This window comes from Xyrauchen texanus, chromosome 38, assembly GCF_025860055.1.
Source record: "Xyrauchen texanus isolate HMW12.3.18 chromosome 38, RBS_HiC_50CHRs, whole genome shotgun sequence".
Classification (NCBI taxonomy): domain Eukaryota; kingdom Metazoa; phylum Chordata; class Actinopteri; order Cypriniformes; family Catostomidae; genus Xyrauchen; species Xyrauchen texanus.
In genome coordinates this window covers 4981431-5001426 of record NC_068313.1, presented here as the reverse complement: position 1 = coordinate 5001426, position 19996 = coordinate 4981431, and the positions used below count along the sequence as shown (strand labels likewise).

Sequence of the window (19996 nt, the reverse complement as noted above, 5' to 3'; positions counted from 1 at the left end):
AGGGGAAGGGGGAAGAGAGTGAGAGAGAGAGAGGGCTCCTCCGCCCTCGGGATCGCCGCCATGTGGTCCTCCGCGAGCCGGACGGCTGCCTCAAACGACGCCGGGTGGCAGCACGTGGGAACACTCCTCCGCCCCTGGCAGCGGCCCTACTGCTCCAGATGGTCGGGGAGTTGCTTCCCTCCTCCCCTCGTAGACGGCAGTCTTCCCTCGACTCCTCCACATCTCTGGGGACGGCAGGGCACTCCTCCGCCCCGGCAGCGGCTCCCTCGCTCCAGGTGGTCGGGGAATCCAGTCTCTACTCGCCCCGTGGACGGCGGCCGTTCCCCATGTCCAGGCGGTCGGGCTACTCCGTCACACGGCAGATGGCAACACCGCTCCCCTGGGTGGACGGCAGTGTCGAGAACTCTGTGACGGCATCCCTCCTCCTTCCCTGGTTTACGCACCAATGTAAGGGGGATTCAGATGGGCAAGGAGGAGGCGAGAACCAGCTTGTCAATATAAATGATGTTTAATTAAACTCAAAACAAAAAGCACAAACATAAACACACACACATGACGGACATGCCCGTAATTCTCTCTCTCAAGAACCGTCTTCACCGGCCGCCTTTATCCCTCGCGTGCCCCATCAGGCCGATTGGGGACCGGGCGTGCGACCTTCCAGCCCAGCCCCGCCCCCCTCCGCTCCACAGGTCCCTATAGCACAATGCCACAATACTGATTTTTCTACGCTTGCTACCAAAAATTGTGGTAGAAAATTGAACAAGAGATCCAATGAACAGATTGGAGGCTGGGAGGCTTAAAGCACTGGCTCGTGGACCGTGGCAGATGTGGGCGCTGGCTCGTGGACCATGGGAGGTGTGGGCACTGGCTCATGGACCATGGCAGGCATGGCGTTGAACTTAGGCGTGGCGGACATGACAGGAAACTCAGGAATAGGGGTGGACTCTGCATGATGGTTACTGTAGAAGGAATGCTGATTTCCTCATCAGCCACTTCCACAGTACATTTGCATGTATTCATTTGGCAGACACTTTTATCCAAAGCGACTTACAAAAGAGGAAAACATAAGCGAATCATCTTAAGGAGACAGTGGTACAAAAGTGCCATATTACAAAGTTTCGATAACATCAGAATAGTATTCAAAACATATACATGTGCAATTTCTTTTTTTTTGTGATTAGTTAAGTGCTCTTGGAAAATATGTGTTTTAAGTCGTGTTTTGAAGACAGAGAGTGAGTCTGCTTCACGGATGGAGTTGGGAATTCATTCCACCAACGTGGTATGATGAAGCTAAAAATCCGAAAAAGTGTTTTGGTGCCTCTTTGTGTTTGTACAACAAGGCGACGTTCCTTAGCCGACCGCAGGCTTCTAGTGGGCACGTAGCTCTGCAGAAATTATTTTAGGTATGTTGGAGCAGACCCAGTGACTGTTCTGTATGCCAGAATCAGAGCCTTGAATTTGATTTTGTGAGAGACAAGGAGTGGTGTAACGTGCTCTGTGGTTCATTAAAGACCAGACATGCTGCTGCATTCTGGATCATTTGCAGAGGTCTAATTGCACATGCAGGTAGGCCTGCAATGAGAGTGTTACAGTAGTCCAGTCTAGTTATGACAAGTGACTGAACAAGCAGTTGTGTGGCATATTCAGATAGGTAGGGTCTTATCTTTCTGATGTTGTAGAGTGTAAATCTACATGATCTTGCAGTCTTTGAGATGTGGTCTGGGAAATTTGGTTTGTTATCAATGGTTACCCATGATTTCTGACCGTTTTTGAAGTCATTACTGTAGTCGAAACCCAGCAGCACGGTGATGTTGTGTTAAATAGCAGGGTTGGCTGGAAATACCAGGAGTTCGGTTTTGGGTGGATTGAGTTGCAGGTGGTGTTCCTTCATCCAAGCAGAGATGTCTGCCAGGCAGGCAGAGATTCAAGCAGTCACGGTGGTGTCGTTGGGCTGGAAAGACAAGTAGAGTTGTGTGTCATCTGCGCAGCAGTGGTATGAGAAACCATGTGCCTGAATGATGGGTTACAGTGATGTTGTGTATATAGAGAAGAGAAGTGGCACAAGCACTGATCCCTGAGGTACCCCAGTAAGCAGTTGATGTGGCTTGGATACCTTACCTCTCCAGGCTACCTTGAAGGACCTACCTGAGAGATAGGAGTTAAACCAGTCAAGCACAGTTCCTGTAATACACAGCGAGGAGAGGGTGGCGAGCAGAATCTGATGGTTGACTGTGTCAAAGGCTGCAGAAAGGTCCAGCAGAATTAGAACGGATGATCTGGATTCAGCTTTCGCCCGTCTCAGAGACTCTGTGACAGGCAGCAGGGCAGTCTCAGTGGAGTGGCAACTTTTGAAGCCTGTCTGATTGTCATCAAGCTGTTTGTTCTGTGAGAGATAGGCAGAGATTTGATGAAAACTGAAAACTGCCCTTTCAAGTGTTTTTGCCATGAATGGGATGAGAGAGACTGGTCTGTAGTTTTCTATTTGTGTGGGGTCAGGTGCAGGTTTCTTCAGCAGCGGGGTTACTCGAGCCTGCTTATATGTAATGGGGAAAGTGCCTGTAAGTAGAGATATGATGATTATGTGTGTGAGTACAGGTAGGATGGACAGAGAGATGGCCTGGAGAAGGTGAGAAGAAATGGGGTCAAGGGAACAGGTTTTGGGGTGGTTGGAGAGGAGGAGTTTAGAGACCTCAGTGTCAGTCAGTCAAGGGGTGTGAGAGAAAAGACTTTGGAGAGAGCTGCAGGTGTTGGTGTATCCTCCAGACGTATTCAATGCCAGGATATTAAGGATGGACTCTGTGGCAAAGGCTGGAATGAAGTCAGCTTTTTTCACAGCTGACTGGCAGTTCCAGAGTCCCACTGTAAATGAGAGTAGGGCAGATGCTGTGCCAAAGTGGCCATAGTGGCCAAGTGCAAAGTGGCCATAGGTTGTGTGGGTTGCATTTGCTTTTACATCTGTACCATGTAGATTGTCTATATCACATAACAGGGATGTGCTTGAAGGCATGTGTTAATCATGAAGTAGACATGTGAGTATGTAGACGGCAAAAATAAGTAAAGAGATGGAATCAAAAGATACTTAAGTGCTATGGTGAGTGGCGCCTTGTCCTTGCTCGGTGGACTCACACAGGTAGAGTCGCTGGTGTTTACACATGTAGGTCTTCACACGAGGAGGACTTTACACGAGGGCCACCACTTTTGCTGCCACTTCCACATCAGCATTCAAATCAAAATATATATCTTTTGTCAGCATTCAGATCAAAATATATACACGTTGTAAACGAGCCGTCCAGTGGGAAAAAAGCTGGTCACGCCCTAATGCTACCTAGCACAATAAAGCTAGTCACATGGTCAACCAAAAATGAGGGGCCCGCGAGGTGACAAGTGTGGGAACAAACGCGGATTCAGTACACAGCAAATAAATGATGCTGCACTTTAGCAATAAATAATACTCTAAAACCAGTGAAGCGCTGTATATAGATACTAAGAAACAACAACGGTAATTTTACACACACACACACACACATTGGATAATCGACTCTAAATCTAGCATTGCGTATTCTGGGACCAGTCAAACAATATAGCACACACACACACACACACACGTTTAAGCGACGCAAGTTCAAGTCAGTAAACAAACAGCACAAGTCTAGCAATGAGTACCACTATTCAACAAAGTAAAGCAATTAATTAAACACACTTACACACAACTGCAGTAAAGTTCAAAACACTCAGGCGCAAAGTCGATATACTCAATTAGAGTCCAACTAATTCTGCCACCAGGCAGCATGGAGAAGATGGGCTCATTGAAACCTGCCCTAAAAAAGTATTTGAGGGCAATCTCATTGAAGTCCAACTGACAACGGAACCCACAAAATTCAGTAACATAGTTCTCAAGGGGACAATTCCCCTGTCGTAAACGTATGAGGCGAATTGCTGGGTTAATCTTGTTTGGTCAGGTCTTCTGTAATGTTGTTTGCAGGCAAGACAGGCAAACAAGAGCAAGCAAAGACGTTGATGTAGTGAGAACCCAAGTGCATTTTTTTAACAAGATGTGTAATCCAAAACATTAAATAACTCCAAAGTGAAAACAAAACAAAACATTTACGTAACTAGAATTGAATGGACTTGACTTGACTAAGAAAAACAAGAACCAGGACAATACAAGACATCGATACATTCACAATACCAGACAAAGGACAATGGCAAATGTGAGGGCTTAAATACACAGACATGGGTAAGCAAGTTAACAAGACAACCAATGAAAAGACTGAACTGATAGCAAGATAACCAATGAACAGACAGAACTAATATGGGGATAACAAGACTTATAAACATAATAACAAGACAATGGCTATAAACCAATGAGAACAAAACATATGAAACATGAGTGTAGCATGACAAGGAAACAGGAAACCACCTGACTAAAACACATGAACAGACCAGAAAGTAAACTAATTTCAAAATAAAAATAAAAGACATTAACTAAAAAACATAATTCAAACATGAGCAAAAACAGACATAAATGTGACAATATCACGCATGCACAATACAATAATAAATGCAAGGATACAATTTCTCGTCAGCACACAGGGAACAGAATATCTTTCTGCTAAACAGGAGAGAGAACTCTGTCTGCTGAACTCTTTGCAACTCTCGATGAACTCATGATCCACAGAGAGAGATCCGCACTTGACCTCTGAAGGAGAAGTTTTGAGGAGGCTGTCTTCAAATCCACCTTTTATATGCTAGCTGAGCATGGAAGGCAGGACTTCGAAAGACATCAACCAAAGAAATTGGCTTGATGGAAAACCTTTCAGAGAGATCGGGGCTCTTGATCATTGACGTAACGTTGAGTGAACATCTTAAAAGGGAACCATAGTTCAACCATTACTGCAGTAAAAAAAAAAAAATGTATAACCATTGTTTTAAAAACAAATGAACCACGGTGTTACTATAGTATCCAACTGTTACCTGTAGTAACCATGTTTTTGGTGGAATGACTATAATTTGTACTACCATATACTTTGGTTTTCCTGTATTATTACAATGGTTTTACCACACATATCATGGTTAAAATATTGTTAAAACTATTATAAATTGTGTTGACTATGGTTGTACTACAATAGTAGTATTCAGTTCCACTAAGTTCTAGTAATGTTTCATATGGGATGGATAAATCTATTTCGAGGGAAAGCAAAACTATTGCGAGGCAAAACAAAACTACTGTATTTCAAAATGTGGTAATTATTTTTTCTTAAATCATTAGAGGCTTTTCTTAAACTTTTAGAGTAAAAACTATTTGATATGTTAGTTAAACTATTATATAATTAATTTCATAATATTAACATATCATGAAACGTATGACTTTAAGCCCAAACAATGATTGTAACATATCTTAAACACCTTTATCAGCCTTTTGGTGGTCACATTCAATTAAAGTGAAAATAAAATGAAGTAAAACTGGAGAACATCAAGAAAATCTGATCTACTTGATCATAATTTTTGACGCTTTGCTCTTCTTCCCAATTTTCTCCCTCTTCTTTCCTTTTTCTTCATCCATTCCTTCCACTCCTCACTTATATTACAGGACAGAAGTAGTTCCTTGATGCTGTGAATATTAACATCTGTTTATTGTGGAAACACACGCATACTGTACACCCAAACTCTCAGCGGTGACATGCTTGGGGTGACATTCATTACAGTGTTGCAACACTTTTGCATGTGATACTATACACTAACCACCTGCAATCCAGGATAATCACTTGCAAAATGCACTGACATAGCATTGTGCCACTGTATTTAAATTCATTGATAAGTCTTTGTCATTCATTTTAGTGCAAACACACCTTTTTAAATTAAATTAGGCTCATTATAGATTGTTCTTTATGTTGTTACCTGTGGTGGAAAAACAGCTGGTAAAAATAATATCTGTTAATTTTGTAGTGATCATTGCAGCAGTAATTCATCAAATGATGGAGAAGAGCATCATGATTGGCCATATATGCAGCCATGATGAGAAGTCAAGTTTACTCACAGTATTTTACCATTCACTTGCCAGTTTGTGCAAATAAACAATGCTATCAGCAGGTGCAAATCATAAGTGAATTCACCCCTTAGTTGGATTTAGCGTAACCTTCTCTTCCCATCTGTTTCTGTGACTCAAATACATGGGCTGCTTTTAATGTTTTCTTCTGTTTTAACACTAAATTCCTTCATCACAGGATGAAGAGGAGCAGGGCTCTGAGGTACACTAGAGTATTTTCAGCTCGTTTTCAGCATGTTGTGGGCATTTGAGGCCAGAGGCTAGAGGTGCATGCTAGTCATGAAGCATCAGTTGTGTTTGTTAATCTCAAGATTGACTATGTTTTTGAACAGGGTTTCATTGTGTTTTTTATGGAAGCCGGTTTCCGCCACAGTTAAATATATAAAGGTGATTTTGTAAGTCAATATAATGAGATACTAAGTCATTATTATAAGAAACTTTCTCATAATAATGACTTAGTATCTCGTATTAATGAGAAACTTTCTCATAATAATGACTTAGTATCTCATAATAATGACTTAGTATCTCGTAATAATGACTTAGTATCTCGTAATAATGACTTAGTATCTCGTATTAATGAGAAACTTTCTCATAATAATGACTTAGTATCTCATAATAATGACTTAGTATCTCGTAATAATGACTTGGTATCTCGTAATAATGAGAAACTTTCTCATAATAATGACTTAGTATCTCGTAATAATGAGAAACTTTCTCATAATAATGACTTAGTATCTCGTAATAATGACTTAGTATCTCGTAATAATGACTTAGTATCTCGTAATAATGATAAACTTTCTCATAATAATGACTTAGTATCTCATAATAATGACTTAGTATCTCGTAATAACGAGAAACTTTCTCATAATAATGACTTAGTATCTCGTAATAATGACTTAGTATCTCATAATAATGACTTAGTATCTCGTAATAATGACTTAGTATCTCGTAATAATGACTTAGTATCTCGTAATAATGAGAAACTTTCTCATAATAATGACTTAGTATCTCATAATAATGACTTAGTATCTCGTAATAATGAGAAACTTTCTCATAATAATGACTTAGTATCTCATAATAATGACTTAGTATCTCGTAATAATGACTTAGTATCTCGTAATAATGAGAAACTTTCTCATAATAATGACTTAGTATCTCATAATAATGACTTAGTATCTCGTAATAATGACTTAGTATCATGAAACGGTGAAACAGATACAGATTAACACAGATAATGTTCATAAAAGTTTAAAAGTATTTTGTTAGAGATTAACATTTTAGCTCCAAACTCAAATATAAGCCGCCAAATCCATTCTTGCACTGACGGTGGTAGTATTACAACATGTTGCACAAGTAATTGATTAATCGAGTACTCGTTCAGCTTTAAATATTCGACTAGAAAAACTTGATTTTCATTTGTGCCAGCTGTGGGCAACAATGAAACGGCTTTTCTCACTAAAATCTTGCAGTTACAACTAAATGTATTGGCTGGCACTGTACACTCCTGAGCACAAAAAAAAAACGGGTCAAGCCCAAAATGCGTGCGCGATATTTGGGCGCTACTCAAGAACAGCATCTCAGATGTAGATGCTCAATAGTTCGGTTCACATTCATGCATTTAGAACGGCACCAGAGGTGAATTTTAACAGAATTTGAATGATAAGAAGCGAATTAAACTACTGTGAACTTGCCTACTGTGAGGGACAGAGGGTCAGAAACAAAGAACACAAGCTCTTAACTGAAAAGATTGGTCTTTATTTGAACCCAAAATAAAAAGGATTTACAAAAAAAAAATTCTTACAACATAACAAAATCCACAAACAAAAAGAAAATAAGATAACACAACATTCAATAGAAAACAACTAACAAACTAAAGCTGTCCCCTGTAATGAACAAAGCAACAGCTTATAAAGGAAAGGATGGGCCCATTACATCACAAGAAGGGAAAACAAAGTAACTTTACATTTAACAATTAACTCTACTTAAATCATGATCAAATCAACAAATACATTTATGAAATCAAAATTGAAGAAAAGCTCATTTTAAAAAGATACTATAAATATAGAACTAAAGAAGTCAATTAATAAAGATATTAGTTTTTCCTCCTCCCCCATGCAATCTGAGCAAAATGGTATGTGCGGACGGAACCAATAATGCTTAAATTACTCTAATTTTCGTCACCACAATATGCTGCTTCTGCCATCCTTGTCTGAAGACCATCGCCACTCATCACCGGTAAACTTAAACTCAAATTGAAACAAATATAAGTAACAGACACAACTAACTTGTGTGCAATCCAAATCAGTAATGATGTAAATAAAGTAGGGCTGTCAATTGATTAAAATTTTTAATCGAATTAATTACATGGTGTCCCGATTAATTAATCGCATTTACAAATATTTGCTGAGAAAGCCCCTCAATATACAATAATTCAATATATAATGATGAAATAATGATACATAGTTATCTTTAAATATAAAAAAAAAATGATATATATATAAAATAAACAAATATTCAGATAATTAATGGATCACATTCTTGTGGCAGAAGAGTTAATCACTGATAAGACAATACAAAAAGCTGCTTTAGAATACAATGTATTGTTTACTACCATATTATTGAACATAAGTCAATCATTGGCACACAGTTCATCCATTACACAAGTGAATTTGTCAATCAGTTCGAGATTTATTATGAGTCAATTTACACCTACATCAGACGTCTCGGGTGTGTTGCATCATAAACATAAAATGTTTAGGTCACTGTGTCAAGTTAAATATAGTTTAATACTCAATCTTTAAACACATCTTGAGATCCCTTAGATTGCATTTGCGCTCCAAGTGTTTTGAACGCAAGAACTTAACGCATGTTGTTCTGCCTACTAAAGTGTTTTCTTCACTGTATAAACTGTGCGTTGCTCATACAGCTGAAATTTCACTTACTAGGTGGTACTACAAGCTTGCATTTCTCAGGAATCTTCCTTATTATGGTCCGTGGGCATGCGATTAATTGCATTAATTCAGTGCGATTAATTGTACAAAAAATAACTTAAATTAATTGCAATTAAATGAGCATGTAAATTGAGACATTCAAAATAGTTTTTTTAATATTTCTTGTTGCAGTTAGGTAAATGCTTCAAAAAAATCCCAAACTAACATTTGGGCTTTCTTTAAAATTTTCTTTTCTTTATTTCTGTATTTCATTAAATTTTTCAGGCTAAGAAAATCTCCAGCAGGCTAAGATATGCACAATGCAATACAGGCCTGCACATAGATTTAAAAAACAAACAAAAAAAAAATACTTAATTTAAGGTTAATATGTTTTTGGATATTTTTATTTTTTTGTTAATTCCATACATTAATTAATCAACATCAAATTAAACGAGCAAGACACTCAATATCCAATATAAAATTATTTTATTAGGCAACAAAACATTAAAAAGCCAAAGTGTACACTGTAAATACTAATAGTAATCTCATATTATAAAAAATTAAAATAGTTTACTCAACTTAATCTTAAGTTTTTACTATTCTTACTAGTTTTAATTAAGTTACTGTTACTTTCTAAATCCTAAAGTTGTCATTAATAAAACCTTTAACCTGTTGATACGCAATTCCCCTGTATTCAGTAGTGACGTCACTCTGCTTACAAGTAAAATATAATTTACTGTCTATTAATGTAATTAATGTTATCAAATTATACATCTTTTCAAAGGTCTAAGGCAGAGGTTTTCAATTGGTGAGGGGCATCGTGGGGGGGAAAAAAGCATTGGTTCACACCTGTACACATCTGTCCATCTAGTCAAATCAAATCAAATCAAAATCAAATCAAATCACTTTATTGTCACACTACCATGTACACAAGTGCAACAGTAGGTGAAATTCTTGTGTGCAGTTCCGAGCAACATAGCAGTCATGACAGTGACGAGACATATACCAATTACAATAAACAACATACTTACACAAAACAATTTACATATCAAATGTACACATACTTACACAAAACTATTTACAAATCAGATGTACACATACTTACACAACACAATAATTATATACAATGCAGAATATAGAACAGAATATACAATACAATACAATAAGTGGGAGTATATGAAATATATATGTGTATATATATATATAGCAGTTGTATTGAGGAGAATATGTTGACAGTCCAGTGTGAGATTATAGCTGAATAAAGTGCAGTGCTAATTATTGATCCTGATAGATCAAGAGTTCAACAGTCTGATTGCTTGGGGAAAAAGCTATCATGTAGTCGGCTGGTGCGGGTCCTGATGCTGCGATACCGCCTGCCTGATGGTAGCAGTGAGAACAGCCCATGACTTGGGTGACTGGAGTCTCTGATGATCCTCCGAGCTTTTTCACACACCGCCTGGTGTATATGTCCTGGAGGGAGGGAAGCTCACCTCCGATGATGTTCCTGGCAGTTCGCACCACCCTTTGCAGGGCTTTGCAGTTGTGCGCGGTGCTATTGCCGTACCAGGCGGTGATGCAGCCAGTCAGGATGCTCTCTACAGTGCTGGTGTAGAACCGTGTGAGGATGTGGTGGTTCATTCCAAACTTCCTCAGCCGTCTCAGGAAGAAGAGGCGCTGGTGAGCCTTCTTCACAACGGCCTCAGTGTGGACGGACCATGTGAGTTCCTCAGTAATGTGGACACCGAGGAACTTGAAGCTGCTGACTCTCTCCACCGGTGCTCCATTGATGGTGATGGAGCACCGGTGTTGCATGTTAATGTGTGTGTTATGCATATGCGTGTAGCAAAATTTATCTCTTTGTAGTGACTGAGTTTCCCTCCTCTCTCGAAAGGCTATGAAATTCCTCATCCCCTTCCCCTCCTCTTACTTATGTGAGTGCGGGTTTTCAGCTTTGACCCTGCTTAAAAGCAAATACAGATCAAGGCTGCAGGTGGAGGACGATTTACCTTTATTCCTTTCTACCATGCAGCCCCGCATCGATCACCTGTCTGCATCAAAAAGTCGGACTCATTGTTCCCACTGATGTTTGGGTGATGAAAATGAAGAGACAAAATCGGCAATCAGAATATTTTTTTTTTTTGCTTAATGTAAGCTTATACTGTGACAAAACAGCACTGTCCATCTTGCTGATGTTGTTTGATGTCTGATGTTTTCAAAGTTGAATTGGCTTAAGTCAGTGTTTCCCAACCACTGTGCCACATGCCGTGAAAGATTGTCAGGTGTGCCATGGAAAATTATCAAATTCCACAAAATAAATAAATGCATGAAAATAATAATAATTTCAGGGATCTAAACTGCTCACCTTTCGGAGAAATTCGCCATTATGAAACCACAATCTGTCACTTTTGTGATTGTGAAGAACAATGATTAATGTGCAAAAGTGAGTGATATTTATACACATTAAGAATCTTTCACATGACTCGCATCAGCACTGCAGAATACATTGAAGTCTATGAAGTGACTTGACAACAAAGTGTTTTTCACACATATGTTTTTTCTTCACCGATAATATTTTTGAGATACTAAGCAACAAGAAATATTTTTTTTCCCCCAAATTTGGTAAAAAAACAAGTGCATTTCCCGGTTTCCAGCTTTTTCCCCAAACAGTTAATGAGCAAATGGTGGCACAGAAGGTCTCAGGAGAGCATTTGTTTAATTCTTGCTAATATTCCTCACTTAATGTTTTGACATTTTGGGCTTGACCGTTTTTTTTTGTGCTCAGGAGTGTACAGTGCCAGCCAATACATTTAGTTGTAACTGCAAGAGCTGGCACAAATGAAAATCAAGTTTTTCTAGTCGAATATTTAAAGCTGAACGAGTACTCGATTAATCAATTACTTGTGCAACATGTTGTAATACTACCACCGTCAGTGCAAGAATGGATTTGGCGGCTTATATTTGAGTTTGGAGCTAAAATGTTAATCTCTAACAAAATACTTTTAAACTTTTATGAACATTATCTGTGTTAATCTGTATCTGTTTCACCGTTTCATGTTCCAGTGTCTCTATTGTTTCCTCAGGGACATTCCTCTGTCTCAAGAATCGCTTTAGATCTTCCATCCTGTAGACAAACATATGTCAGTTATGAAATTTAAGCCATCACCTAAATAACAAATTTAAAATCAAGTATTTTATTTAAATAACATCCAAAAGCACCCAGAGTAACTTTATTTTAAACATGTAATGTAAACCTAAGTTTGTGGATGGGCATCTTTTTAAAACAGTGCAAGTATATAAATGTTAGGTTCATTTTTCCAAGATGTATTGCTTGTCACATTGTTTTATTATTTATTTACATATCACATTGTAACAGTAAACGTAAAACTAACTTTACCACAGTGTGCAAGCGCACATCCACAGTTAAAACGATCCCCAGTTGATTCATAACAGCTCGAACCCACAGGTACACACGCAGGTCTGAACACTTTCTTTCCAGCGCTCATACGCACGCACACACACGTTACTCCAATAAACCTCCGTTAGTAGGTCTAAAGTGATGCTTTCGAATCCGTAACGGAGACTTTGTACGCAAGACCTTAGGTGAAGAACTAAAAACTGAGGTTCACCCCCTGAATCCCTGGCGTAAGAACGTAGTTATACTCACAAGAGCGTTTTAGGAATTAAAACTTGAAAATAACTTGAGGTGTAACAACTGTGGTATTATAAACGAGATTATTATTTTAATAATGCACACCTCGCTTGCGGTGCGTCAGCTCTGCGTGGTTGAAACCGATTTGCGAGTCAACACACTTGCCCAGCACTTACATCGCGCTAAATTGTTGTTATTTGCAAACCTCTTGCTATAAAACTATACTTACTTTCAAAAGAGTTGTGCTGTTGTCATTTGTGTGATCCGTCTCAATCTGAAACGCACAATTCGTCTGACTGAGCACATTGCGCATGCGCACAGTAAGTCATTATTATGAGAAAGTTTCTCATTATTACGAGATACTAAGTCATTATTACGAGATACTAAGTCATTATTATGAGAAAGTTTCTCATTATTACGAGATACTAAGTCATTATTACGAGATACTAAGTCATTATTATGAGAAAGTTTCTCATTATTACGAGATACTAAGTCATTATTATGAGAAAGTTTCTCATTATTACGAGATACTAAGTCATTATTACGAGATACTAAGTCATTATTACGAGAAAGTTTCTCATTATTACGAGATACTAAGTTATTATTATGAGAAAGTTTCTCATTATTACGAGATACTAAGTCATTATTATGAGATACTAAGTCATTATTATGAGAAAGTTTCTCATTATTACGAGATACTAAGTCATTATTACGAGATACTAAGTCATTATTATGAGAAAGTTTCTCATTATTACGAGATACTAAGTCATTATTACGAGATACTAAGTCATTATTATGAGAAAGTTTCTCATTATTATGAGATACTAAGTCATTATTATGAGAAAGTTTCTCATTATTACGAGATACCAAGTCATTATTACGAGATACTATGTCATTATTATGAGAAAGTTTCTCATTATTACGAGATACTAAGTTATTACTATGAGAAAGTTTCTCATTATTACGAGATACCATGTCATTATTATGAGATACTAAGTCATTATTATGAGAAAGTTTCTCATTATTACGAGATACTAAGTCATTATTACGAGATACTAAGTCATTATTATGTGAAAGTTTCTCATTATTACGAGATACTAAGTCATTATTACGAGATACTAAGTCATTATTATGAGAAAGTTTCTCATTATTACGAGATACTAAGTCATTATTATGAGAAAGTTTCTCATTATTACGAGATACTAAGTCATTATTATGAGATACTAAGTCATTATTATGAGAAAGTTTCTCATTATTACGAGATACTAAGTCATTATTACGAGATACTAAGTCATTATTATGAGATACTAAGTCATTTTTATGAGATACTAAGTCATTATTATGAGATACTAAGTCATTATTACGAGATACTAAGTCATTTTTATGAGATACTAAGTCATTATTACGAGATACTAAGTCATTATTACGAGATACTAAGTCATTTTTATGAGATACTAAGTCATTATTATGAGATACTAAGTCATTATTACGAGATACTAAGTCATTTTTACGAGATACTAAGTCATTATTACGAGATACTAAGTCATTATTACGAGATACTAAGTCATTTTTACGAGATACTAAGTCATTATTACGAGATACTAAGTCATTATTACGAGATACTAAGTCATTATTATGAGATACTAAGTCATTATTACGAGATACTAAGTCATTTTTATGAGATACTAAGTCATTATTATGAGAAAGTTTCTCATAATAATGACTTAGTATCTCATTATATTGACTTACAAAATCACCTTTTTTTATTTAACTGTGGCGGAAACCGGCTTCCATAGTTTTTGTTGCACTGGATTGCGTTATAATTTTTTTTTACAGTCACAGTGTTGAAAAGCTTGATCAAACAAATACCACAAACAGAACATACTTTTTAATATTTTTACTGAACACATTTGAACATGTTAACCACGATGAATGCAGGGGTCAATGTGTTCAATAAAGACCTAAAAATATTTTTTCAGCAAGTTTTGTTTAATCAGTTTTTTGTAGTTTCAGATGTGTATATCAGTGTTTTGCAGTTACATACAGTATAAAGTTTCATTTTGCTATTATATTGCTTTTAAAGGTGTCTTAAGTAATTTTTGGTTTATGTTAAACTGGTTGTGGTCTAAGACATACTAACACCTATTATCGCAGATGCAAAAGATTTTTGGTTAACGATGTCATTGTAGAAATAACCTATTCACCCATGATTCATTTATTCCACAACTAAAAATGTCAGATAATAGGTGGGTCAGGACCCCCCCTAACTGAGGGTTGTCCCCCCTCTAAAATATCATAAAAATATGTTTATTGTAAATAATATAATGATATATTCTTAAAATAATTGTTTAAGAAATAAAATAATACAAATGCAAACGGGGCAACAACAAAAAACCCCAACATTTTGATGAAATTTTCGCCCCTGGGTGGCCCCCATGAAGGGGCAAAAAGAAGGCGGATAGATTAAAACATATTTTTCAAAGTGTCTGACATAACTCACTCAGTGCATATTTAAAAGGATGGTTCACCCAAAATAAAAATTCAGTCATCACCTTTTACTTTCATGTTGTTCCAAACTTGTATGACTTTTTCTTCTGTGGAACATAAAAGGAGATGTTAGGTAGCAGTGTTAGGGAAGCTACTTCGAAACCCATAAATTCATCTTTTAAAAAAAGGTAGGTAGCTACACTACAAGCTACTAAAATGTAGCTAACCACATTGAAGCTATTAAAATAGAATAAAATTGAAGAAAATATAACATTATATAACAGTCAGATAACATGATTTTATTTTGCGATCAGAAGCTCTTATGGCATGTAAGGCATGTAAGGCATTTAAACCGGAGCACAGCACCATTTTATCCAAATTTTTCAACTGAAGGGAGGGAACCCCAGCCTGAGCTGGACCCATCTAACATGACAACTTTGCATCTGGCCACTTGGCCCAGCACAACACCCTTCTGATAGAATGATGGTTCATTGTTCACAGTGAGACATATATGACTGTGTTGGGACATATGATGACGCACCCTCGAGTTGACCCAGCACTGGAAAGTCTTGTGTGCATTTATCCCAGAGGGGTGACGGCAAACACAGTGGCCACCAACCACAACACCTTCTAAAAATCTTGCATCGGCAGAGCTACTCCCAGATTACATTTCATGCATCAGAGATAGACTCATGCGGTCAGCGGTCATTCTAGCCGACATGGTTACAAAGTTGAGTTTCATTCCAAAGAAGGAAACCTGTCAACTGGGAACCAGGATACTCTAACCCAATTGACTTTGAGGCCCAAATACACTAGGTGCACAAGAAACATATCCCTGTGCTTCCTCCGATTGCACTAACAGCAGCCAATCATCCAGGAAGTGTAATACGCAGACACTGCTTCGCATCAACACTTTTGGTATATATGCAAGGAGCTAGAGACAGGCCAGTCAGAAGGATGGACATGAGACAAAAGCAATGAAGTGACATGCGTCACACTACAAACACTTTCCTGGCTCGCAATGGTGGGGAAAGTGAGAGGACTACTTACAGACATTGAGGCGTTTTTTCCATATGGCCTCTTGAGGACCGAAAGTAACCACCGGAAATGTATTAAGACGTTGCACTCTTGCTGTTTGTTCACGTTGGTGGGGAAAGCCGGGAAGCAAATCCCTGACAAATTCAGCCAGGGGTGTCACCCAATGGACAACAATAGACTTGCCGTTTTTTGGGGCAGATATCTTGGTGGTCGGAGCGTCAAATTCATGACACGATGTGAACCAACGGCGTTAATGTGGCAGCGGCAAGGACCTGTACTCTTTCTGAATAAGGAGAGCATCAATTTATAACAAGCTACTTGTGCAGCTCTGGAAAGAATGGCAATGGTAGCGAAACATAGAGCTATATATGAACTGACTCATACGGTCATCAAATGAATGCAGTGCCCTACCAGACAAAGAATGTGCAGCCTCTTAGTCTTGTCCGACCCAAATGGAGGAGGAGAGAATGATTGCAGTGTGACAACCTGAGCTCTGAAGGGATCGGCCAAAACCTCCACATAACTTTCCCTAGGCTTAAGGACTGCCTTTGACAACCCGGTCCAAACTGTAAACAAAAGTTCATGAAAAAAAGACATGTAGTTCCCTGACACATTTTACTGAAGCCAACAAAAGCAGCAGCACAATCTTCAATGAGAGTATACGTGACTTTACCGCTATTTAACGGCTCAAACAGAGGGCTTGTAAGCGTTTCAAAAACCAGCACTAAGTCCCAGACTGGAACAATAACAGGACGAGAGGGCCTCAGCCATCTAGCTCCTCTAAAGAATTTGCAGACCAAAGGATATTTGCCCAGTGACACACCACCCGAAGTGTCAAGATTTACAGCTATGGCAGTAACATAATCCTTGAGCATGGAAGGTTTCCCTGTCTTCCTGAATCTTGCACAGCACTTGGTGTAGCCAGATCACCACCAGAGAAGCACCAATGCCTTGAAAACCATTCATATATTCGAAGCTTGAGTGAGAACTCCAAGCAACTTAGTCTTAAATGCTTCTTTTCCCGTTTTCCCGCCTGCTGGAGGAAATTATGGAAAGCGCTTCACCTGAGCACACTTGTCATTATTGGACGCCAAGTGACAAATGATCCCTCACTTCATCTCCACGGCCAAACAAGACCAGCCTACTGAACAGGAGAAGCCGCTTGAGATGGAGAAGAGGAAATAATGTCTAAGCCGATAACAAATCATCCTCAAACTCTTCAAGAGACTGACATAACAGTGAACCATGGTTACTACAATATAACTAAAGTAAAACCTTGGTTACTCCAATATATATATATATATATATATATTACTGTAGGAAAACCATGATTCATTTAATCAAAATGTTGGATCGAAACCTTGTTTACAATGGATACCACAGTATTAAAATTGGTGTGATGGTAAAGGGTTTCAAAGTCAACGGCCCCTGGGAGGTGCTCCCATAGCATCAGCTTCTAACGAAGTGTCGAAGTTGCCTTCTTGAAAGGGATCTACATTTTTCAATAGCATGACATTTGCTCAGCTATTTTCACAATAAGAGCACCTCCCAGGGGCCGTTGACTTTGAAACCCTTTACCATCACACCAATTTTATTGTCTGGAAATGTTTGGCACTACACTTATGCTGACATCATCTTGGGCCAGTGTTGCCATGTCCACTTGTTTTTTCATGAAGTCGATTATAAATATAGTAAGTCACGGGTTGCTTATTTTTGGGCTTGTTTCCAGAGGACAGTTGCATTTTTAGGCTTGCTGAAGCTTGGTCTCCAAGAGCACAATAAACTGTCAACCACCACTAATAGCAGCTGCCAAACAGCCCGGTTTCCCGGTATACCACAGTTTGAAAATTGACGGTTATCATACCATGTACATTTGCTTATCTATGGTATTGAGAAAAAAATGCAACCGGATGGAGATTCTCACATGCGCGTGCGCATCTCCTTTCCTTCTCGACTGTCTGTCAGACTCGTCAACTTGCGCCACACACACACATGCAGCAGATGTCAGAGAGAAGCGAGGGGAGGGGGTCTGACATGAGTGTGTGAGTTAAAGCAGTGTTTCTCAACTGGTCTATTTGGACTGGGTCACAGACAGCAGGGAAATAACAATGCCAACTTCTCCCATTGAAGATATTTCGGAGGCCGCCCAAGTGATTGACTATATTGTACTGCTGAGGCAGATTTAATGATAATCTCGCAAACAGCTAAAGACTTCTCATCTGCACTTAGCGAGTGTAACGAGGTCACGCTAATGATCTGCTCTTCTCTCTGGCGCGCACATTCAACAACTGGGCTTCCCTCGATATTTGGAGCGCAGACATCAAAACTGTGACCAATTTCAATTCTAGTGAGTCTTTTCTAGTTTAAAGTGTTACGGAGATTGTCAATTCGAACCTCTCAAACAGTTGCAGCCCTGACATGCCAAACATCACTGAGGAGAAAAAGAGCAACACTATGCTATGCGCCCAAAAAAACAAAATGTTATAGTTTCATATGAAATAATCTAAAGGTAAAATCTTTTTTACCTCATTTTATAGCAACAGTGGCAGTTTTCATTAAAGTTTCAAGCTGTGTTTCAGCTAGAATTTATTTTTCATAAATACATTAATTTATTATTATTATTACTATTATTTAAGACTAGCACACTGACCTAACCATGGTAATGAGGAGCCTTTCCTTCTGTGTAATATGTGTATAAATATGTAATATTAGGTAACAAATGGGATAATAATGGGCCCATATAAGTAAATATGCTCTTCAATTTTTAAAAGGGGGAGAGACAACTTCCTGTAGATTTTGACATCATCAACAAAAATAATGACACTTGATGCATGTCCTTGTACTGGAAAACCATGAACAAAACTTTACAACATAAAAGGAAATGCAACCCAGGATACATTAAATACAGGTTATGTTTAATCTATGGCAGGTCGACACTTGATTTCCAATGTAAAATCTGTCCTGAAGCAAAACTAGTTGAGTACCACTGAGTTAAAGTTACAGACAGGAGCAGTCTGGCTGTGCTGTCGCGCATCTACAGTATATGTTAACTGTTAATAATCATAGGACATTACTTGAAAAGCTCACACAGCTGATGTTATTTTTCATTTAATAGTTAATTTAACATGCTATGCTAACATGTAAACTAACATGCTTTAGTTAAATAACATGTTATAGTTACATGCTATTTTTTATCATGTTTATAATTCTGTTTATTATAATTCTGTTAGCTTTCTTATTTTTTCTATTTATTTTATTTTCAAAAGGGAGAATTTTTTAAACATACTTTAATAAAATGAATGGTTTCAAGTTTCAATTATAATAAAGTGTTTGTTCAAATATAAAAAAATAAATAACCCTTCTGTTTTCACTGATAATACTAATTGTGTAATACCGTATACTGTGATACCATGAAACTGTGATATTTTCTGAGACGGTTGTCATACCGTGAAAATCTCATACCGTTGCAACCCTAGTTAAGACATTGCTCCACTATGCTCCACCACTTGGCTAGTGTCTCTGTATTGGCTTTGAGCCATTAATTTATTGTTCCACACTTTTCTTCCAGTTTTCTTATATGTAGGGGAGGTTACAACAATGCCGTTGTACTACCCTGCTGGCTAGTGGGCATTGCACATCAGTGCTAAGGCGTTATGGGATATGACCCCCAGAGCGTCAGCTTCTGATGCAGTGTTGAAGTTGTCTGTTTAAAGGGAACATCTTGGTTACTAGAGATATACTTTCCTTCCCTGTAGTAGCCACAACAGAGTGGTGGTGGCGTAGTGGGCTATAGCACTTAACTGGTAATCAGAACTGGTAATCAGAAGGTTGTAGGTTTGATCCTTG

General features: G+C 38.1%; 1 protein-coding gene across 20 annotated transcripts in view; it reads left to right on the top strand.

Annotated features, from left to right (window-relative positions):
• sh3bgr (SH3 domain binding glutamate-rich protein) overlaps positions 1-19996 on the top strand; it is an 80686-nt gene that overhangs the window by 51603 nt on the left and 9087 nt on the right. For 10 of the 20 annotated variants that reach the window (XM_052110108.1, XM_052110107.1, XM_052110101.1 and 7 more), the window contains one exon: positions 6225-6248. The exons of the other annotated variants lie outside the window; for them this stretch is intronic. In XM_052110108.1, coding sequence (XP_051966068.1) covers positions 6225-6248 — 24 coding nt within the window. The remainder of the gene's footprint in view (positions 1-6224; positions 6249-19996) is intronic. 20 annotated transcript variants of the gene reach the window in all.